Source organism: Coccinella septempunctata, chromosome 4, assembly GCF_907165205.1.
Source record: "Coccinella septempunctata chromosome 4, icCocSept1.1, whole genome shotgun sequence".
NCBI lineage: Eukaryota > Metazoa > Arthropoda > Insecta > Coleoptera > Coccinellidae > Coccinella > Coccinella septempunctata.
Window position 1 is genome coordinate 1,520,893 of NC_058192.1, and position 24,445 is coordinate 1,545,337.

Sequence of the window (24,445 nt, forward strand, 5' to 3'; positions counted from 1 at the left end):
AATGATCCACGTCCCTGCAAAGTAGATAACTGCGCTTTTGTAAGACTCCTTGATGAAAAGGCGCTTTTTCGTCTTTCATACAATGTCTGAGAATTGAACTATGCGGTCTTATGCCAAATATCATTTATAAATCTCAAAATCTCTTGCTGATATTCAAATCACTAAGTTCCTTGGCAGGATCGTTGAAGTATTGCGCCTGTTTGCCCGCAACCCATAATATACCATGAAGAATGTATGGAATAGGAGAATTCTCAGAACAAAGTGTCTGAGAAACAGCTTTTTTTTCAATGGGTGATTCCTTGTCAAAAAATAGTGTGGGTCTTTCTTTCATATACTTTTTTTTTACCAGCCCCTGCTTACATGCATCTTTTTTCCCAATCAAATGTATGTTGTCAATCATTGGACAACTGATCTGTATGGTGGTTGGTATATGCAGATTTCCTAAGATCTAGGACCTAAAAAGGTAGCCAATTGGCAGATTGCGAGCATATGATCACCATCTGGCAATTAGAATGGTTCCTTTCTTAGGTCTCAGTTTTTAGGAAAGCTGAGTTTTGCGAGAAATGGGTAGGTAGGTACTCAAGAAAATATTCGCATTTCAAAGTAGTAAGTATTTATTTTACAATGGCAGTGCTCGATAAGAAATTAAACGAACTGTATAAATTCAAGCAGTGACAATGAGTTTCGAAGACTTTTTCTTGACTAGAAGTAACTATGAACGAAAAAGGAATGTTACTTACATAAAGATAAATTTCAACTGCGTGTAAACTATAGCGATAGCACCATTGAGATTTATAAGTAATTACAAAAATATTCTTTTGAAAAATAGAATAAAATCGAAATTTATGATGATTGCACTGGTCTCTGTTGATTTATTATTACATACATACAACTTATTCTACTAAATACTATACAAAATTCTTTACATGCTTTTAATGTTACATCATGGCACGGCAGTTTTAAGAGTTAACAAGCTTATCATAAAATATTCGACCAAGTTTCGGGTTGGTACCTGGTCATCTTCCACGATGAGAAAGTACTTTCCCTGAAGGAACACTATATCGTTGATCACACCGTGAACTAGGCACTCTCGTTTGTCATGATTGTCGAATTTCTCAAGTCTAGGTGTTTCTGATGCAGACTTGACATCTACCTACACGATCTCTGACGTTTCCTGCTTTCAGAGTCTGCTTTACTGGCTTCTGGAATTGTTGGTTGGTTTCGATGGTCGCCAGCCAGAAACTGAGAGTATTAGAGAAATAGTGACATGTTCCTTCAGCACCGTTACACTCTATGAACGGAGTTGCTCTGAAATCTTCGAGACAAGAACCTGGACTAGCCAAAGACTGTCCACCACCTTCAGCACCAGCTCCAGTATGCTGAAAAAAAAACAAGTTGAATTGGACCACATCAAAAGTGGTTATAGTGCTATTGAAATAAGACCAGCCTATTATTTAGTATATTCAACTCACCAATATGAAACTATATCCAATCCACAACGAACTCCATCCATAGGGACATTCCGGTAGTGAAAGAGATTGGCTGTGAACTGCTATCACATTAGCAGGTGCCTCACAAACTACACATCTAGAGATATAATCTCGGATTCTATCCTCTTCAACTGGCATCATCGGAATCGGAGCACTTGTAGATAACCAGTAAGATTTGTCGTTTCTGCTGGCATAGTTACAGACATTATTGAAGTCGCAGAAGAGGAATGGCATGGTTGAGAATTTCCTTATACAAGATCCAGCAATTCCCAAATCTTGACTGTGAGCTTTTTCGTTTCCTTCGATATAGAGCAGGGAATAACCGTCCCATAATTTGACATGTCCCGCTTCGCAAGATGGTACTTCCACACTTTGGCTGTGTCTCACCAATAATGTTCCAGTCAAGTAGTCCGGTGTAACCTCGCAAGGCGCGCCAGGCTCTCCCTTTGGACCGGGAAAACCTTGAGCACCAGCTAAACCAGCAACACCGTCGAATCCTCTGTCTCCCTTTTCTCCTTGGATACCGGCTATACCGATTCTTCCTTCGAATCCACGGTCTCCTTTCTCACCTCTCTCTCCCACTATTCCAATAGCTCCGTCAAAACCTGGTTCACCACGCTCACCTGGTTTTCCAGGAATACCCGGAGGACCGCGTTCTCCTTTTGGTCCAGGCGCGCCAGGTAAAGCAGCTTCTCCCTTTTGTCCCTTTGCTCCTGGTACACCAGCCAGTCCTGGTACTCCAGGGAAACCGATATCTCCCTTCTCTCCTTGTGGTCCCATTGGTCCCTCAATACCAGCCACACCATCATAACCTCGATCACCTTTCTCGCCGGCAGCGCCTGTTAGACCGATCAAACCTGTTTCACCTCGATCACCCTTCTGGCCAGGGGCCCCGATCAAACCTGGAGGACCACGGTCTCCCTTTTCTCCAATTCTTCCGGGTATTCCATTAAGTCCGTCTCTTCCTGGGGGTCCAAGTGGTCCAGGTTGTCCTGGTGCTCCTGTTAATCCTCTGTCTCCTTTAGGACCAGGAGGTCCAATTGGTCCTGGTAAACCGGCCAAACCTGGTTGTCCAATCAGACCTTGTAAACCTTTCTCTCCTTTTTCTCCTTGTAGACCAATACGACCTTCTCTTCCATTTTTACCTGGAAGACCTGGTAAACCCTTTTCTCCCTTCACTGTTAAGCCAGGCACACCCGGAATACCAGGGAATCCAGCGTCTCCTATAACGAAATAGTAATTTATTACACGAATATTAACATATTGTTCGATAAAACAAACAAAGCATTCTTGGAAAATTTCAAAACTAAAATTCGCACCATTATGTGGAAATCATGCATAAGTATGACCAGTTTTCTTACCCTTTCGACCTTGTTGTCCTGGGAAACCTACATCGCCTTTCAGTCCTGGGAAACCTGCATCACCTTTCTCACCTGGTCTCCCATCTAAACCAGGTAAACCAATATCACCTTTCTCTCCCATGTTTCCGAAAGGTCCTGGACGGCCTACTTCTCCTTTCTCTCCCTTTATCGATACTAGAGGACCAGGTGAACCACGATCTCCTAGTTCTCCTTTTTGTCCAGGGAAACCAACAGGTCCTATTGGTCCAGGATATCCTCTCTCTCCCTTAGGTCCATCGAATCCAGGCTGTCCTGGAAGGCATATATCGCCTTTTTCACCTGGCAATCCTTCAAGTCCAGGGAATCCTCTATCTCCCTTTGGTCCCTGTGGTCCATTCAAACCATCAATACCTGCAAAATATGATAAGATATCAACAACATGAACACATATACATAAATCGAGCATTATTCAACATACCCGGTTCTCCGCGGTCACCAGGGAATCCACGTTCTCCTTTGACACCTGAATATCCAGCTACTCCTTGCTCTCCCTTGATTCCTTGTGGCCCTGGCAATCCATCCAAGCCAGGAGGTCCCATATCTCCTTTCTCTCCATGACGTCCGGGAATGCTCTGTCCAGGAATGCCATCCAAACCTTTCGACCCAGGCAAACCAGGTTGACCGGCAAATCCAGGTGCTCCTCTCAGTCCAGGTACTCCAGGTTCTCCCTTTTGACCTTTCTGTGAGACTGGTCCTGGCTCTCCCTTTTGACCAGGAAAACCTGGTAATCCGGCATTTCCTTTGAACCCAGGTGGGCCCCTAGGACCTGGCAAACCTGGTTCACCAACTGGGCCGATATCACCCTTGTCACCTGGTCGTCCAGCCGCACCTGGCATACCGACTAATCCTTGAGGTCCCGGTAAACCTGGGAATCCTCGATCTCCCTTTTCTCCCATTGGTCCGGGTCTTCCATCCATACCTGGAGCGCCAGGTGCACCTGGTCTTCCAGTCGATCCCTTGAAACCTGTAAGACATCGTGAAAATCATCAGAATATCTATGGATATTAATTTGATCATCATAAAAAGAGAGAAACACTTACCTTTCGGACCTTCGATTCCTGTGATACCCCGCTCTCCTTTAACTCCTGGATATCCTGGGAGTCCTTGTCTACCTGGTAAACCACTTTGACCTGGCTCTCCTTTAAGTCCTTGCAGACCTGGCATACCTGGCAAACCAGACATTCCTGGTGGTCCTAATGGCCCGGGTTCTCCTTTATCCCCTTTAGGTCCAGATAATCCATCTAATCCTCTTATGCCTTGATCACCTTTCTCTCCCATTATTCCTTGCAGACCAGGGGCACCTGGTGCTCCAGTCTTTCCTGGTAAACCTTGCAATCCTTTCTCTCCTGGATATCCAGGTAGACCAGGTGGACCTTGTGGTCCGGCTACTGATATACCTTGTTCTCCTTTAGATCCTTTCATTCCTGGGAAACCAGGTGGACCTCTCAAACCATCTCTTCCCGGTTCTCCGGGGAATCCCATTTGACCGATATCACCTTTTTCACCCCGAGGTCCAGGCAATCCCCTATTTCCCACTGGACCTGGAGGTCCAGTGCTTCCAGGATAACCTACAGGTCCTGTTTCCCCTTTGTCTCCCTTATCACCACGTTCTCCATTTATACCAGGTGTGCCAGGAAAACCGCGCTCTCCCGGAGGTCCTTGATTTCCTTTAAGTTGGGCAGTTATATTTTCGGGACATCTTCCGGGTTCTCCTTTGCTTCCAGGAAGCCCAGGTTCTCCTTTCATGCCGTCGTAACCTGGTTCTCCAGGAGATCCAGTTTCGCCCTTGATACTAAAACCTGGTTCTCCTCTTGGTCCAACAGGCCCATCACTTCCCGGACGTCCATCTCGTCCAGAATAACCTTTAGGACCCATATCTCCTTTTTGTCCTCTAGGTCCTGGTAATCCACGTTCTCCTTGCAGTCCAGGAGGTCCTGTTCTTCCTTGGGGTCCTGGAAAACCTGGTGGTCCTCTAGCTCCCTTATCTCCCTTATCGGCTTTGATCAAATTAAGTGGAATCATTGCAGGTTTTCCTGGATTTCCAGGATTTCCGGGAGCACCTGGTAATCCGTCCTTTCCCTGAGAGATAAAAAGATTCGATTGAGAATAATTTTTTTTTGAATTAATCAATTAAACTGTTTTTGTGAAAATTTACTTACGGGGGCACCAGGAGGTCCCCTAACCCCTGGAGATCCGTCTAGACCAGGAGCTCCAGGATAACCTACGGGTCCTGGTGGTCCTCTGGGTCCTATGTCACCATCGCGTCCATCATTTCCCCTATCTCCCTTACTTCCTGGCAATCCTGGCATACAATCGATGCATCTTCCTCCAATATCTCCCTTCTCTCCAGGTAATCCCGGACTACCTGGTATGCCTGGTCGACCTGGGTAACCCTTCTCTCCTGGTGGCCCAGTTGGTCCGTCTTTTCCTGGTTTTCCATAGAGAGAATCTCCTGGCGCTCCTCTGGCGCCCGTGAAACCACGTTCTCCCTTTTGTCCTTTTTCACCATCTCTTCCAGGTTCTCCGGCGTCTCCTTTTGGTCCCTGAGTAATTGTAATTTTGAATAATTTCAATAATATTGAGTAAATTTAGAAACCTACTATAATTGATCGTCCACTCTCGCCAGGAAGCCCTTGAAGCCCCTGTGGTCCAGGTTCACCTGGGAATCCAATGCGTCCGTCTGTACCTGGAAAACCTGGCAGCCCTGTGTTACCCTTTTCTCCTTTGTCTCCTGGTGGTCCTTCCGGTCCTTGTCTACCAGTCAGACCGGGACCTCCTGTCGGACCAGGAGGGCCCATTGGTCCTGGTTCTCCGTTAAATCCATCCAATCCCTTGGGTCCTATAGGTCCGGGATAACCCCTCGGTCCCATTGGTCCAGGCGGTCCAGGTCTTCCATTTCCTCCACCAGGTGGACCTGGTGGACCGGGAAGACCTTGGAATCCAGGTGCGCCCTCTCTTCCTGGTTCTCCTTTCAAGCCTTGACGACCTGGTAAACCTGACAATCCTTCCATTCCTCTATCACCTTTTTGTCCTGGCGGACCTGGTGGGCCAGAGTAACCGTCCCGTCCCTAAATGAGAAAATATAACTTAAGAAAAACCTTTTAGGCGACTATTTATTATCTACATAGGAGGCGTAAAATTTTTAAATTATATCCTAGTTAAATAGTCGATCCTAGCTGTATCTTACCACGAGTACGAAAAGTGTTAACTCACCCTAGGTCCTGATGGTCCTGGTAGACCCTTTTCTCCCTTCGCTCCTGCTTGACCTGGATATCCATAATCACCATCCATACCTCTTTCTCCTTTCTCACCGGGAGGTCCCATAGCACCTCTTTCACCAGGGGCACCAGGTTCTCCCTTTGGCCCAACTGTAGTTGTGCCATTTTTGGCCCACTTGGCTATACCAGAATCACCTTTGGGTCCCCTCAAACCAGGCTCACCCTTCTGTCCTTTTTGTCCTTCTGCACCTAAACCAGGCTGTCCTTTTTGACCTTTAGGTCCTGGTGGACCTCTGAAACCCTACGAAGACTCCGCGTTTAAAAAATATCACTCAAGAATTTCATGAAAACCTTACCATTGGTCCTACATCACCGGGCATTCCAGGAGGACCTATTGGACCAGCTGGTCCTGGTAAACCGGCAGGTCCAGTAACACCATCTCTACCAGGTTCTCCTTTCTGTCCTTTCAAATTGATTTCACAACGTGCAGGCTCTCCCTTATTACCTTTAACTCCAGGCATTCCTGCGTAACCTCTTGGTCCGGGTTCTCCTGAATATCCTTTAGGACCCTCCGCTCCCTAGTGAAAATTACGTGAGATTATAGGAAAATTGGAAGTTCTTCAAAAAACTTACGTCTGTTCCATTACAACCATCCAGACCGGGGATACCGGGTTGACCTGGTGGTCCTTGCATACCAGGTATTCCGCTTATACCTGGGAATCCAGGCAATCCTTGTTTACCCCTATTACCCTTAGGTCCTCTAGGTCCCATTGGTCCAGAATCTCCTTTTTCTCCTTTGGGTCCCATGTTACCTTCTTCACCTGGGAAACCTCTCAGACCTTTTTCGCCAGGCGTACCAGGGGCTCCTTGGAAACCCTATGAGATGGGGATGGTTAAGAAATAGTTTTAATAGCGGAATTTAAACTTACTCTATTTCCTTTTTCAGCGAAGCATTTAGGTATACACCTTTCACTACCATTACGTGGTCCCAGCGCACTTCCAGGGGCATCATAAATATCGTAGCTACTGGAGTATGGTCTTCGGTTAGCGTAAGGACTGCTGGCATAGGCGTTACGTGATGATTCGTCGGATCTTCCCCCATAACTGTCCCGATCGTTATAGTTCCTATCTTGACTTCCCAAGCTTGATCCAGCACTTCCTTGTTCACCTGTTTGAGAGCCATAGCTACCAGATCCGTAACCACCCGATTGTTCAGATCCGTATCCTCCAGATCCTGAGTATCCTCCAGTGTTACTATAGCTATAACCACGGGATTCATAGGTCGCTGAATTTCTTACAGACTGATCGGATCCATAGCTTCCAGCAGGGCCGTTAGTTTGTCCAGAACCGTAACCGCCTGATCCATAGGCATTTTGTGAACCACCCGTCTGGCTATAACCAGTCGAACCATAGCTGGCCCCTGCTCTTCCGGCGCCGCCAGACGAGCTTGAACTGTATGTCCGAGAACCATAACCTCCTGCTCCCGATTGGCCAGATCCTCCAGATCCGTAGCTAGCTGTTCCTCCACTTGCCCTTCCCGCGTTCTCAGATCCGCTTTGGTTATATCCATATCCTCCTGAACCATATCTTGCTTCGTAGTCAGAGCGAGTGTATGGTGTCTGTGTTGATCCTTCCGCACTGCCTTGTGCAGAATCGTAGCCTGCGTTATATCCACCAGATCCGCCACTGTACGAAGTATCTGAGTAACCAGTTTGAATGTTGTTGTAGTCACCCTCTCCCTCGGAAACGCCACTTTGGTCTCCCCTCAGTGGTCCGTCTTCCCGATACCTATGAATAAATAGGTCATCACCGAATATCATCAAGATTCTGTTTTCTCACCTGTTGTCAATTGATTCGATTGCATTCGCTCTGGGGTGGTAACGTCTGCCGTATTCGCTGTATCGGTCTGTAGAGCCTTCTGGTGTTTCTGTAGTGTCCGAATCCCTTTCATAATAAGGTCTTACGTACCCCTGTCCATAAATATCACTCCTATTTGTAGACCTGCTATTACTATTACTCAGGTATTGCTGAAAAATACGAATAAATTGAGGATATTTTGGATATCTACACTTTATTCCAAGTAATCAATTATTTTTAGTGAGCAAAATTATTTTTATTTAATTTAGGATAGTTCGACAGAAATTTTTTTCTAAAACCAATTAAGATGACAAAGAAGTAAGGAAGACTTTTGATGCGGATGTTGAAACTAAACTTCATCTGGAATTTGAATCGAGCAAAGTATATAGGTATGTACTTCATTATTCAGGCGTGTGAAATTTGTATTTTCTTCTATTAAAAAATCAAACAATCAAATATCCATTGCAGAAATATCATAAAATTCATCGTCTCTCCCACCTGAATAGTGCTCAAGATTATAATTTGATTGCTCTTGAACTAGAAGCCGGTGCAATGACGTAAGAGTTAATATTACTTTCCACCTTTTAAGGTGAGCATGCAAATTACCAATTTCCTTTTTCGGTTGGGATATACTTTCGTAATTAAAGAGTTTTCTTCTTATTTATTCGCCCCAGCTCTGATATTTCAATCTGGTCAATAATAATTAATGAAATGAAGCCATATGGGAAGAGAGTACTTATATTCTTAAAATTTAAAAGTTTCCTTTTCAATGCTGTTCCCGATGAAGCATATGGGTGGTAAGACATTGAAAATGGGCTTTTTAAAACCTTTATAGTATTAGGGGAAGATGCGATAGTTTCCAATGATTGACTACGCTGAAACATTGGTTATACTTTGGTAGACTTTTCATCTTTATCTCTTCGCTAGTTCATTTTATGCGTAACTAGGATTTGCGTAGGAGTGCTTTGCGATAATCAACAAAGCGAACTTCGTCAAAATGGAACAAAACGAAGATAAATTCAACGGGAGGTCACTCATAATCGAAATATGTTGCAGATAAAACGGGAATAGGGCCAGACGTTATGGTGGATCTACACATAAAAGGGAATAGTAGAACAGTGGGACATGTTGACAAAACTATCAATGGGCAGCTGAGTCATTCATGCATGCGAAACAGGTAGTAAAAACGGAGTGTATACATTTCAAAGCTACTCACCGCATCACAGATGGTAATCCATATCCCTAATATCGTGGCCACGAACCTGGAAATAGAAAACGATGTTCCATTATGGGTTGATTTGTATAATAATGATATAATGATTTTAATGAACGATGCAGCGATTTTTACGAGAAGATTCATCATCATTCTAGTCGCTCTCCGAAATATTTCATCTCGCTCCAATTCAGAGACAAAATTTCAGGATTGCTTTTAGTATAGAAACTAAAATTTCCTGGATATCGTTTTAGTAACCCACGGAAACGCTGCTCGAAACTTTTTATACGAATTAAAAAGGAATTAAACTGAGATATAAATTTTCATGATTCAATAACCAGCTGGTTGATATAGGAATTCCTATTAGGAATCAATGAGAGCTACGAAAATAAGTTTTTCTGGAAATCATTTTGGAAATTACCGCTAGCCTAGATCGATTTCGAAATTTTTGGATCAGTAGTGAGATATACCTTTATAATGACCGTGATTTTCAACGCCGAAAGAGTGATTTATAACCAATTATATATAATCATGGCTGCATATTATGAGAAACACCACCCATTTCAAGTTCGGAGATTCTTCTCGAAATGCTGCTACGCGTGAAATAATTATGATATAAAAATTGCATGGCCTGGGGAACCGACATGTAAATCTGAACCGTTAATCTATTCTTTCACTTGCTTTTCGTGACTTTCTTCGGTGCAGTAGGAATGAATGAACCGGATCACTGAAACAACAAGTTTCTGAAATAAAATTTCTTAAAATAATCAACATTGACAGCAATACGCTTATCCACAGAGTGTTGTAAAAACAGGATAATAAGCGTATCGAAAAGAGCTTTGAAATCATGTGACAATCAACCTAAATTTCAGGGGTAAAGAGTAGTACATATACGATAATTTAGGAATTTCCTTCAATTCTTCTTCGAATTTCTGCAATTCGTGTTGAACGAGAGCCGATCACTCGTATTCCCATTCCAGGAAGTGAAACACCTCCACGGTACCGAGGCTATAACAATAAGTTAAATCACAATTCGATTCCCTGCGTTGGAATGGTTAACATTTTATCACCTCAGCAGTGGTGTCAAAAGCCTGTAAGAAGACACCGCCACAGTAAATTACTTGAACCTTAACCTACGAGATCTTATTTGCGAAGACTTAATAAAATCGAATCGGAAAAGGTGGAATAGTTCGCATGTGCCTATGCAGTGGCGTAGATAGACGGAAATAATAGAGCCAATAATTTCAAATTTGATTTTTACGAAACGAGCAAATCTTTCCTTGGTTTCCAAGAGAAAACTTAACCCCCACGAAAAAAAAGCCTGGAATTGATTGTTGGAAAATCATCTGAATTCTGTTGAAAGATATAAGTCAGCAATTTTCTTTCTCAATTCTTTCAAGTTTCGGTGAATAGCACAATTAATTTGAAAGCTCGAATGAGAACATGAATGATATCATCTTTGATTAAAGTGGATGATGCTTCTTCATTATTTCAAATAGATAATAGTAGCAATAGGTCAAAATAATTCCAAGCAATTTTTCTCTTATCCAAATTTTTTATGTATCTTGTGGTTCATCATGGAGGATATTGTGATGAACAAGAAATTTGATAAAGTCATTCGATAGTGTCGAATTTTCAATATGAATAGAGCCAATGAGAAATGAACCAAGTGGTGGATTGTATTTTAATGGAACCTCGACAAGGGTGAAATAACATAGTCGAGATCAATAAAAATAATTTATATCTCATAATTACCGCTCTGGTACCATAATTTCAAAACCCTTCTGGTCTTGGACTTGTCCCACAGGACATATTGATACCTCTTACGATACTCTTTTCATCAATACCTATGGAACCTATTTCATATAAGGGAAATTCGTTACCCTATATCGATCATATATCGAATTTTTTTTCTGAATCGAAAGAGTTCCTAATTCTCCGATATTAAATAAATATTCCCAAATTCTTTCAGTTTATTTTTTCTAGGAAAGTTCACCTTGCCTTTTGCATACATAATCACTTTCATTCATAACTTCCAATTGTCTCGGTAGAGGGGGTAATCAAAACAAAAGGTCAATGTGCACCTCTTACTCTATTTGTTAATAGCATTTTCCAATTTCCCAAGTTCATTGAATATTGTCTTGGGAAGTAGATGATGTTTTGGAATATTTGTCTGAAGAAAAGCAGTCAACATCAAATTGTAACCACAATTCGATTCAAGAAGAAAATTTGATGGGAAAATGGTGTTATATCACAAAAATAGTATATACATTTGGTGTCCAACTGTGCGCGGTATTCAATAATACACTTTTTTCCTAATATTCATAAAAACTATTGAAGACTTAACTTTGCGATCTCTGCTGTTAGAAAAATGGAAAAAAAACCCCAATACTTATTAGATTTTCATTTCAATACTCTCGGAATTACTTACTCATTTAGGTTTCAGAGCCCTTTTTCATTTTTGGGACATTTTCTGAGAAAAGAAATTGCCAGAATGGAAAACTTCTTTTCTAGTTGAGTGAAGAAATATTCGACACTGTTTGAGTATTCGAATTATGTTATTCAGGTGGAAAATTCTCTAAGTGTATCACCAAATGCAGCTTGGTTTTCATTGGGTAAAAGTCCAAAAGTCTTACACGTTTTGCGCCACAATAATTCGTGAAAAAAAAATTATGCGAGGATAAAAAAGATTCCTTGGAAAACCGCATATTCAACTGGCAAAAACGTGTGACTGAGTTCTAATAACTTCTTGAAGAGCGAATACTTAATTCTATTCCTGAATCTTCCCAAATATCACACTTTGAATCGCCAGAAACTAAATAACAATTTTAAAAAAATTGGTAGTATCAGAAAATACATTCGCGAAAAAAAAATCAAGAATATGAGATTTCCGCCTTAGTGCCTTTACTTTTTTCCGTTCCTTTTAACGAAAGACAAAACAGATCAATCTTTCGGTGCTGAAAAAATTAATGAAGAAAACCTCAAAAAAAAAGGGTGAAGCCTAAAAAATTTGTCAATCAAAAACCGACCTTAGTCCGTGGCTAGACATTTCTGCTCCCTCCCGAAAGGGAAGTGCACTACACACTAACAATGTTAAGTCACTCACGCGGTTAAGCGCGTACTGAAAGAACTCAATCGCGAGATTTCAAGTGGACACAGAATCCCAACTTCAGGATCCAGCGCATGCTTAAGTAGATCCTCCACATTCGCCGAAAAAACTAACTTAGAATCGACCATCAAGCTCTTAAATCGCACAGGGGTTACTTCAACCCTTACCAATCGCGAAAACCCAGAAAAAACACCAAGAAAACCCTCAGTTTCTGAAAAAATCCCGTATTTGACTTAAGTCAGCGGAGCTTTGAGTAAGCTCGAAGATGCGATGGTGGGAGAAAGTTCATCTGTTTCTTCACGAATTTCAGCAAACCGCTAGTAGGCTATGACGCTGCGGCTCGGTTACTGCCGGGCGTTTGCCCTCGGTGTTTATTTCGTTTTTACGATAGTGCATCATGTCGAGGCTCTGGTAAGTTTTCAGTTTTTCCGAAATTATGACAGGAACTGCGCCCGAAACTTAACGACCGACCCCCGTACGCCGCCGTTCGCTGAAAAGGTTCACCAGAGGTGGTTTTTCGCCCACCGGTATCCCATACCTGTCAATTTCAAAGAAATTGTAAACAAAGCCTGTGAATATTTTATTCAAAACGTCACTATTTTTTCTTTCATGGAAAACTGTCATTGTTCAACTCTTTGTGATCTAACAATGCTTTCATTACCTTATCATATGTGGAAATGAACTCATTTCCGCATTGCCTATTTCGAAACAGCATTCCAAAATTACCGAAACGATTTGACAATATATGTCAAATTTGGAAATAATGATAAGAAGTGCCAATAAGTTACATGCTAATGCCGCAGAAATAGTGCTACACGGTTCAACTAGCATGAAATATTCATTTCCCGCACTGGTGTGATTTGCAGCATCTGCGCAAGCGAAGACGAGTATGACATTATTCCGTTCTCACGATATTTTCAGTTTTCAAAACAAAAATGTGGCTCTTTACTTCATGAATAATTTTTTCTCATACTTATATTTCGAAAAACGTTCCCCAATTTCGAATGATCACTTTCTGAAATCTATTCCATATCTACTAACACCCTGTATACAAAATTGATGGATATCTCTCAGTAATCATCGAGTCCCAATCATTACTGAGCTGTATATTTGAGGAAATGCTCGGTAAATGTACCTATTCTTTATCAAGGTTTATATGCGTTTTTCGCAGATAACTTTACTTATGAAGGCTTCAATGATATACTCTTTGAGCTGAAAAATCTATATTTCAAAAATATCTCAAAAGCGACATACAAGGCAATAAAGTAAATATAGAAAGCGTCCTACTGGAAAATGAAAATATCCATATTCTGTATAAACATTGAATGCCTCATTTCAAAAAACATCCACTACCCAATTCATCCGGAAATAGTGTCTAGAGGAATTGAAGAAAATTGACACCCTATATACTCATTTGGTCATACATAAAGGCAGCCCAATCGTTCATAGTTGACTTATTCTTTCTGACTCACCCTGTATAGAATAGTTCCTTATTATTTAAATTGGTGGTCCTACTTGAGAGTTAAATTTCCCACATTAATTTTATCGACAAAGTCATTAAAAGATGACCTCATCTACTCTTGAATCTGTTGGAAGAATATTAAATTAAATTCTCAGTTTTTCATCATTTATCAACATGCGAAAATCGGTTTTTACTGAAGAAACGTCATGCACAAGGGATTCTTAGCTAAAATGATGTGGCTATTTTTAGGGGCGAAATTCAGAGTCCTTCTTGGCAAAACTCGAAAATATTGTCACAGATTATCGAGACCAAATTTTGTTGCAATAATTTTGAGACATTCTGCATATTGAATAAACAGCTTCGTTTATAGATTGTGACTTTAGCGTAAGAGTTCTTCAGACGATCAAATAAGGCAATAACATTCCAAAATCATGAACTCTTTCGTCCGTATTGATCATAAATTATAAATAATGCCGAATAGAGAAGTTATTTCACTACTTATTATGCAAATATTTACATTCAATAAACACCTTCTACTGTAAAATCAATCAGGCTCATTCATCAATTTTCGTATTTGAATCAGCCACTGACCACCTGCATCTATTTTTTCACCACAAGTGTTCAAAGCATTGATTTGAAAGGTTCATCATTTGATTTTTATCCAAATACATCTCCTATAAATGAGAATTATTGACTGGACGAGTTCACTTCAATGATAGTTGAATGTTCAAGCATAAACCCTCAATTTCAAACGTTGATTTTTTTTCGTATTGGCGTAAATTAAGGAATATCGAAATTTTGTAGATTTCTGAAAATGTGAAATTCGAGCAGGTACCTAAACTAGGTCGGAAACTGAAATCAGAAGACGAAATTCATAAGTGAAGAGGCCAATCTTCATCTGGTACTCTCGAACAAGTGGTAAATGAATGGGTAGGTGCTTGAAGCAGTCGGAGATCATATTCAAAGAGCCTCATCATTGCGCTGGAATTAAGTTGGCCAACGTGATTTATAACTTGAATAAGAAAATCGATGGACCACACAGGAACTTTAACGTCAATTTGTCTGGAAAATTTGGTGTAATTGGTCAGAACGGTACTCGACGATATGCAATTGGTCATCGAACAGAGGCGAAACTGATTTTTTTAATATTTACCGTCCTTTCATTGGGATCTTTCCATCGAAGAGTTCTTTTTTCTTGGGTTTTCTCTTGCAATCTTTATAATCTCAAAAGTAACCATACAGCTTCTTTTAAATACTTTTTTTGAATAAAATCTGTACTCGAATAATGGATGCTCTAACTTTTGACAGCCAAAATAGTAGTGTTTTTACTAAGAAGATTTAGTATAGCAAAAAATTCGCTCTTATAGCAGGAAACCACTTGCTAACTTTCAAAAACTTTCATAGTTGAGGAATATTTATGATTGCCAGTTTGACTCCTTGAATTTTTGGCAATTTGCAGTTAACTGAAAAGTTTCCTAAGGAATTTGGCATCATTTTCGAACGAAGAATATGAATGAACCTTCCTGTGAAATTCGAAACCTTTTTTATTCGCCAATGAAGAATCTGTTCTTCTTGACAAATATTCTTGCCGTGGCTAGGTTGCTGGATTATCTTTTAAAAGGGTGCAGAAGCTGAATCTACCGCAGAGTGTTCAATGAATCTCAAAAGAGCATTTGCATTTTCCTCGTATCGGACAACCCTATCAGCAGTGGATCCGTAAGAACAGTTCAGCAAACGTATTCAAGTTCAGCTGAGATAAAATAAGTGAATGCATGACTGGCGAGACAGGAGTATAAATCATCCTGTCCGAAGATACTGCCCTGTCGGTAATGTGCTGAAGAGTTGTCTTCCAACTCGACCAAATAGAACCGCAGGAAGAGATATGTAGGTACTTTGTCGTAGACTTCGGAGGTTGGGGCTAACTGGGTTGACTCGATAAACAAATTTTCAGACCGAACACGAAGAAAATTTCGCAGGCAGTGTCTATATTTGAACGGCATTCTAGAAGATATTTCAGAGACCTTTGATAGGAAAAAAAAATTAGGGGTATCTCTCAATATGCAACATTATTTCTAATGGAATCTTTCAAGATTTGTATTCCATCCTCCATCATAGAATATAAATTTATCCACCTTGCTTTTCATCGAAATTTCCAGACTAATTTTCGAAAGAAAACATTGTGGCATAATTTCCTTCGATGTTACCCATGGGAGATAAGCTCTTAAATGCTTGCAATCCTCCCTAATCTACCTGATGATTATATCAAGTTTTGTCGTTGATTATAAATGAACTTATCTCAAACGTCAAGGTTCGAAACTTGACTTTGTTGAGTCAGTTTTTGCTGATATTCGAATTCTTGCGTACTTCAATGCCTTATTATTCCATTCTAGCAATATATAGCGAAAATTACATTGTGTATATTTATATTATGCACACATGTTGGAAGCTCATTCATTCGAATGAAATTCGGTAATGGTTTATTTAAAAGACTGTAGGATCATAGTGAGATGAAATTCGATTTGATTTATTCATTTTATGAAGTTTTATATCAAATTTCATCACTGTATTACGCTTTTGTGAGTGTGTGAGTTGACTCGTACAAATATTTGAACACTAGATTCTTGAGATCTAAAGAAACACTTTTTTCCTTCACCATTTTTTCCGATTCGGCCCTGATAAAAATATATAGCCATTTTAGGTTTTCATAATGAGCTGTGCCAAGCCTGAAAAAACAAAATAACCTTCAGAATAACTAGCTAAATCTGTGATACTACACATCTGACCTTTTAAACAGAGTTCTATTCAGCAAGTTCCCAATTTTTCCGAATATCACAGATACTTTTTTATTTTTTGAACATAAAATTACTCAAAAACGTCGCATTATACTAGAAAATATGAGCAATACTTTTATTTCACAAAACGTTCAAATATTCATAAGATAGCCTCCAATTTTTGGTATTTTTATGGTACGTAATGGTCATAATGAGAAAACTGGAAGACATGGGTGATATCTTGTGTTCGAAGAAGATTCATCAAATAAATGTAAAACTATATTCCTAAATTCATTTCATTCGATAAAACCTTTTGTGAATAGAACTAAAAATAACCTTTTTTTATGGTTTTTCAACAGCCTGTATCTTTTAAACCGAGCCGATTCGGAAAAAATGGAAATGGAATAAAGTGTTTCTTTTGACCTCAAGAATCTACTGTTAAAATATTTGTACGAGTCGAAGACTTATCCTGTATAGCCATAAAATTTTTGACAGATGTCAAAGACAGCAGTACCAACCTACAAAAGTTATGATTTTACGGTCCCTGCTAGGTTTAAATGAAAAACGTTATATCTTATTACAGTATCAGAAGTGTAATAAGTTGTTCCTCTGGAGCTATGAAATTCGAGATCACTGACTGGTCCAACTGGCCGGTCCTCCATTACCAGATGGGCATTCGGTGCAGCTGGGGACGGTGCACCATCGATTCGCATGCTTTTGATGTATTGAACCTTATAATTAAGCGTTTAACCGCATGCTGGGAGAGCATGTTAATTAAAATCTGGTCGATTACATTGCTGTTGAAGGTTCACGAAGAAGTGCTTTCTTCTAGAGTTACATTTCGAATACGCGGGATGAATAATTATCCACTTTCCAACTCTTGGTACTTGTGTTGTAGCTCTAGGTGTTCCATTGTGACCTCCCCCTATGGTAGTTCAGCGTCAGTTGTCTTGATCATGAGAAAATAACCAGTGAGGATGAGACGTATCGGGTCATTTGATAAAGAAAATTATAAGGCATGTCATTTCTTGATTATATCAGACTGGCCCCTGCCAGCGGCTACGCTCGCGTGGAATTTATGTGTCTCAGTCCTCTCCTCAGAAATGGTCCAATTCCTTGGGAGATAATGGGTGAGCTGTAGGACTGCCGACTACAATTTGAACTTTTCCGATAAAAGTAATCTTTCAGAGGATTTGCAGTATTTTCAAACAGTACTATGTCGAGCTCTCATCTCATACCGCCAACAAATTCTTTCCCATAACATCGAGCGACAATTAAGAATCCAAAAAGATCCATCACAATAAATTTTCCATCCGCGGAGCATACGACGACATGAATGGTAATTTGTTTGATAAGATTTTTTTTGAAACGCGCCGGTCGATCGACATTTCCTGTGTCATAATCGCTCTGTTTATTTCGGAATGAACATGACTTCATCCGAAGTCGTTCACACACAGACCATATGCACAAGTTTTGACCTAATTGCGCCAAGAAACTGGTCATGAAGGAGCAGATACATTCGTTCACAATGACTTGATCACAAGAGGGATCCCGGTGCCAAATATGGAGAGAAAGGGGGCCAGACTGAACGGATTAACGAATTTTGAAACGATTTGCATATACGATAAATAATAACAAGTATTCATCTCGAGGTATTTCGATGAGATGTTCTCATCTATCCCGGTATATGAATTCGCAAATTTCAAAGATAAGTTCATTCATTGATGATTTTATTTCGATCGTTTTGAAGCTTGAAAAAGTCATTATTTACAAAGTCTCTCAGCCATTCTAAATCGGAATTTAAAGAAAAAATCTATAGAGTCATTCGGGGTAACTGAGCGCAGAGAGTAAGTGTGAGCAGTGCGTATATCTCGACTATGGAATGTATGAAAGAGGGGTTCATTTGGGTAAAGCAAGGGCGCAGAACCCCCAAATTAGTTTTTCATAGGAGTGCGCCGTGCGACGTTTCGTTAACTTTTCATTTGCAATCAATCAAACTCACTAGTTTTCTTGTTAATTTTTAGCATCTCTGCAAATTCTGCCAGGTCCAAGTTCCGAGTCCGACAGTGTTAAACAATATTTTATTCGATCATTGGCATATTAATCTAAATATATAATAAAAAAATTTAGGTTCTCTTAGCTGCTCAACTCCATAAGAACGTCAATTCAAATTTTGGCTTACGGGGGAAAGTGTGCGCATAGATTCATTATATGGACATTAATTCAGTGAGAAATAAATTATGACATTGTTGATTTTCTTGGTTAAGACTCGATCAATATTGTCCTATTTATTCGGAAAAATATGAAGAGCCACGAACAGGGAAATGTATCAAGTGTTGTGTTCACCAGTAATAGTGGCACGAACAATAATGCAGAGCTTATAAAAAGGCGCTTCTGTATTGACAATAAACAGCATTTCTCTAATATTGTAACATTTTGATGACATTATTTTGTAATTTGTTTTGGTTGTGTGGTTCTCTAAGCACTGCTGCGTTCACTTACCCCGTGAGGGTGCGCACACTTACTCGCAATACGGGGCATGTGAACGCACTCCGACTTTCACTATAAAATTTTTTTTTGCGGAAAGAAAACGTTTTTGTTTGTTTGCTTTTTGATGTTTTTTCATAGATTAGAAAATTCTCTATCTTATGAATATGTTTTAATTTTCCTAGCTTCAACATTTGAAACAGGGTATGGCTTGAAAGGCAAAAGTGCGCACAGTTGCCCTGACTCTACACAAGTGAATCATTCATATCGAAGGGATTATTCTACTTTTTCTTCTTCTCTTTTATATTTTCTGGGTTGTGTAGATCATCTACACAGCCCTAATTCGTCTGTTGATACCGATTGCATGAATGAGCATACTTCATTCAAATTTTTTCGTTGTTGTGAGACAGAATGTCTGAGTGAGTGAGTCTTTGACTTGCACATTTATCTTAACAATATTATAAACATCAAAATCAATCTATCACTGCCAAGAGGTGTGAGAATCTTGTACCAAATATTATCGAGTTATCCCCAGTGGTTCTTGATAAAATCTTCTATGGCTCATGGGCGAATTTTTCTATTCGTTCTTCTTAATTTACGTTACTCAAACTGTGAGGTTATAATTTCGCCTGAAGTCATTATAAGAAACAGTAAACAAAGTTTGTAACCTCGTCGAATCAACTCGCCTGAAAATTGAGCGAAACTAATTTTAAACTTCCCTCAATTCACTCCGGAATTACACATGCATCCTTTCATTCCTTTCGTATAGCCCCAATCACCAAGAGCTTTCATTAAATCTACAATATCTCCAGTGAAGATCTTATTATCGACCCTAACACCGTATACAAATCACCCGGAGAGAGCTGCCATCAAATCCGATTAGGATAATCTTCGAAAAGCAGACGTACAACAAGTGTTAAAGATAAGGATCTCGACCTTCCAGCTACCTGATAGATACACTTTAAAATGCCATAATTTGTAGAGCACTACAGAGCCATTTGGGGATTACGACCAACAACTAAACATGTTGTTTTGGTTTCTGCATTCTAGAGCCTAGAGCTTACGCTCCTCTTTCAGGTTAGCCTCAATGAAGTGTTGAGTGATTAAAGTGGCACCTTTCACTTATCGTAAACTCAGTCGGTGATGATAAATCAGAGGAAGAAGAATCGAGTGATATCCTTCTTCGAGCGAAAAACAGCTTTGGCATTCATTTCGATCATCTTCCCCATTCCTATTTGTAAACAAGTAATCCAAGCATTTCCGCAACTATTCTGTTTATTCCGCACCATCGTATTGAATTCCCATAAATTTTCGCAACATTGCATTCTGGCGTTTTTTCGTATTAGTGCGAAACGAACAATTCAGCGTCTGTCAGAAAGAACGCGAGCAAAACGATCGAACGAAATTAACAAGCTTCCGCGACGAGAGAAAACCGTAAAATTTATTTATGAACATTATCGTATGTGTTCAAGTCATCATCCTCAATATAAACAGGAAAAAATTCACAATTATGTCACTGACGTTAGCTGGAAACAGTGACAGTGACGTAATGCATCTTGAAACCATTTAACCACTCGGCCGATCTAGATTCGATGATTATTCGGTTGACCGCAATTTAATCTCTGCGGTATTTATCATTTTAATTGAGCGGATTTATTCATGGGAGGCATGCATATGCATTGCTTTGCACTTCGCTGATGGAGAATGCTGATTGTGAGTCATTCGGAGAGCTTTGCAGTTGCCTGAGTTGCCACAAAGCTTATCGCCGAAAAGAACATCGATTCCACTTGTTCAAGAAAGAAGAATCACCCAACTCTCTGCGCAGTTCACAAGTGTCTCTTGTATGATGGATATCTGTGCTGACCATCCATTGGGATGAAGAAAATTTAAAATTTCATCCGTTCCCAGTGTTATGTAATGAAATTTCACTTTTTCCTGCAATCGAATGGATGGTCATCACAAACATAACATAATATAGGGTATTACTGCCAGGCTGTTCGGTTTGCCGTCAATAGAAGCTCTCAAAACTATTTGAAAACTTGAATACAAGTGGAGATATGGCTGTTGTAGCTGCAAGTCACTCTCCTACAGTCTAAAATGTGTTCCGATACAGCCTCAAGTTTATACGTCAAACTAAAGATGTCTGATTACTATATTTCAGTTTCCACCGATCTCCCATCGTAAGTCAAGAAATGAATATCAGGTTTCTTGTGTCGGCAGAGAGATCAGCGGCAATAATATCAATCACGCAGAAGTGGAACGCAACGAGGTACTGTAACAACAGTTTAGCGTATGCACAAGTCCATATAAATACCTATATACCCGATATCTTCGTTTTTGATCGAACATAACGAAATATTTATTACATTGTTAAATTGCATTGGGATTTATGCCGTCATGGCTAAGGTCTGGGGTCTGCACCAGCGCGTATGGTTATCGTAGATAATTGCAGTACCTTTAAATTGATGATGGTTATCGTGAATCCAAATGACCACGTGATACGTGGACCCGAAGTCGAGACAGGGCAGCACCTCTTCGTTATTTCAACAGAATATATGAAGAAACAGTTTTCCAATCTCGTCCTTGGCTACCAAAGTGGAGCACAAGTTTTGACTTGCTACCCATCATTTCTCAAATCAATATTTTGTTATAATTTTGCAGAAATGAATGGAGTTAATCGGACGAGGGTTTTGGATGAGTAGTAAAGGCGGAACAAACTCATAAAACGCATATCCACTCGAAGAAACTGTCCTGATTTTTTTTTAACCCTTGTCAGTTTCTGAATATTCAGGTTTCAGGTACGGAAGTAGCGTTTTATTCGTTACATTTGGGTTTAAGTCTCTCATTTGGTGGCAAGTTTCGTTTCCTGTGATTTCATCAACGATTTATTATTTTCATTGAAGTTGAACGGGTATCTATTAATAGTTTTTATTGTTTCTATTTGGGTTATCGGTTGTAAGCTCCGCTGTATGAGGTATTCTCTTATTCAACGCAACTCAGTAGAAGAAGAGTACTTGAAAAATGTTTCAGTTTCTGGAAAAGCTAAAATATCCGAAATTTTGCAAAAGTTTTGTGATAAAATTCTGTGTCACTATGCACAAGTTCATTCCTCAAGCCGTGGAATGCAAGAAAAGCAGTAAACGGATTGCATTTCATTATGCTTTTACTAGTTAATCTATTGTTGAATGCTGCAAGATCATTGAACCTCAAGATGTCGATTCTGAATTCCCGAGATGCAACTCGGAGTTTCAGCGAAACTCATCAAGGATGAAATGGTTATAGTTCAGATAAAATGTTTTTTCCAATCGAACAGATTCTAGAATTGTTATGTTTTAGTAATTTGAACGTTATTATAGTAACCAATCAGAAAATAGAAGTGACAAAAGCCTTTTTCCAATATTTTACATATATCCCCCGAATTCCAACTTTCAAAATCAGGAAAACAAATTTTCTGACCCATCAGCATCACCCATAAAAAATTATTTGTTTCTGAAGTTGTGAGAAAATAGAATAATTTTATCGCCAAGAATTCGCCACTTATTATTTCTGACTGATAATTCATTCGTTAATCTCGGAAACTTCGAGCAAAGAAATGATAAGACAGAATACGCTTGAATGAATCTTTAGAATAAGCCGCCAAAAACTGCGATATCATAATCTCCGACCCTAAACGTAACCCATCTCAGATGTCCTAAAAGTCTCATTCGTTTCAGCTTCATTACATTGATACACATCGAGTTTCGTTTGATCCTGTTGAACTCCATTCATTTATTAGGTTGTGACATAATTTAAATATTTTCAATTCGTCGCTGGCTCTAAGTGATTTATCGATTAATTCTGTTTTTCGTTCAATTGATACGATATAATTTGAACAGTTGGCGAAACTAGATACGCATGTTATTTTAATTTTTGAAAACAATGAATTGAATGGAATAAATGGATTAATTTGAAGAACATAAGGAAATTATCATGACACAGCTGGGACGAGTGCTGAATCAATATATAGAGATTCAGCTGAACCGTGCTTTTTAGGAGACACTGTATAGATATTCACCACATCTAAATTTAACTATTGTTTATACTATATACTTGAGAGCTGCAAGAGGTAGATGCTCTATGACATAAACATCTGAGAATATTCTGAAAACGAAGCTTAACGCTGGTAAACAATTGAGTTCCTGAAATAAATCTATGACGAATCATAAACTTCGATTCAAATCGTTTCAGATCGATTTAACAACTTCATGAATACGAACAATGAGTGTAACAAACGGAATGTCTGTGTTTGTTAACGGTTTATGAACGTACATATTATTTTCAGATGGATTTTGGTTCATAATTTCAATTAATGAACCTCTAGAATCAAGCTTCTTAAGAAAACTGAATTATAAGAAAATCGTGTACTGTAAATTCCAAAAAACAAATATTGTGTAGGTTATAATAGTTTAAAATGGTTAATTTTAGAAAAAATCGATCGTGTGAGTTGTTATGAATCAAGAATTCTCGACTGGTCCATATAAATTCGAAGAAAATGAAAAATTAATCAGTTTTGTCCAACCAATGAAATACCTCTAGTTGCCAAAAACAAGAATCAGCAGAAATTGAGTCGGTATCGTGGCAATATATTTATTATTCAATTCTTACAAATTGCTACAGTTTCGAGGAACGGTTGTCCTCTTCTTCAGGCTAAAAAAACAAAACAATGAGCATACAGACTTCATCGAGTACGAAGGGAGGAGGCAACCAACATATAATGAAATTAAGAAAAATAACGACATCAGCGGTATAACGAGAACAGATAGGGCATGACTCTACTCTAACCTAAAAAACGGTGTAGAAATCATATGTACTGTGGACGACTACAGAAAATCCTATCAACAATAGTCACAGAATAAACTACAGCTAGAGGTTACAAAATACAGTTTCGTGAACTTGGGTTTTGTCCAACTACGATGAATCATTTTAATTTTCAGTAATGTAAAGGTGCCTGAAGTTTTCTTCATTGTCCAAAATAAAAGCTGTTCAGTCGTCAGAGGTTGCAAGTTACTCGCGAATGAAGCATTCAAGATGAGAGTCCAAAGCAGAAATCTAATCAGCATAAATATTCTGTCCTGCTACTAAGACTCCTTAGTATTTCCGCAATTCTGATAGAACTGCGTGAAAATTCGTTGGTGTAGGTGGTTATTCACTTGATTGATTCCACCTACTGAAATAAAGTTGGTTTTCTCATTGAACAGAACCTCAATCTAGGATCATTTGATGTACTGGCTCAAAGAAATGAGCAATAAGTTTATCACTACTATTAATTACTCGTACTGTTACTACTAAGCAATAGTAAGCAAGAAAAATCAAATCAGCGTTGAATATGAAACAATTCAAAAACAGCTGAAACAACTAGATATCTACGTAGAAGCCTATCCATCTCATTTATAATTGCT

General features: G+C 39.4%; 2 protein-coding genes across 2 annotated transcripts in view; one reads left to right on the plus strand and one right to left on the minus strand.

The window, feature by feature from the left end:
• Positions 1-596: 596 nt before the first annotated feature.
• Positions 597-12,356, minus strand: LOC123311138 (collagen alpha-1(IV) chain). Its single transcript, XM_044894928.1, has 14 exons — positions 12,208-12,356; positions 9,182-9,227; positions 7,948-8,135; positions 7,038-7,896; positions 6,742-6,984; positions 6,465-6,686; positions 6,104-6,409; positions 5,491-5,958; positions 5,050-5,433; positions 3,931-4,969; positions 3,309-3,854; positions 2,852-3,241; positions 1,473-2,713; positions 597-1,379 (listed from the first exon to the last, which is right to left on the minus strand). The coding sequence occupies exons 1-14, from the start codon at positions 12,225-12,227 to the stop codon at positions 1,122-1,124; spliced, it is 6,210 nt and encodes a 2,069-aa protein (XP_044750863.1). The 5' UTR covers positions 12,228-12,356; the 3' UTR covers positions 597-1,121.
• Positions 12,357-12,547: 191 nt separating this feature from the next.
• The window catches only part of LOC123311139 (collagen alpha-1(IV) chain-like), a 30,462-nt gene continuing 18,564 nt past the window's right edge, over positions 12,548-24,445 (plus strand). Inside the window, exon 1 of the mRNA XM_044894929.1 lies at positions 12,548-12,698. Within this exon, the coding sequence (XP_044750864.1) occupies positions 12,615-12,698 (84 nt within the window). The 5' untranslated portion in view covers positions 12,548-12,614. The remainder of the gene's footprint in view (positions 12,699-24,445) is intronic.

Coding starts and splice junctions, on each gene's coding strand:
- LOC123311138 (XM_044894928.1), bottom strand. CDS start 12,227: ATGTCTAGCCACGGACTAAG. Junction 5,959..6,103: donor CAGGACCATCAGGACCTAGG/GTGAGTTAACAC, acceptor TTTCTCATTTAG/GGACGGGACGGTTACTCTGG. Junction 3,855..3,930: donor AGGAATCGAAGGTCCGAAAG/GTAAGTGTTTCT, acceptor GATGTCTTACAG/GTTTCAAGGGATCGACTGGA.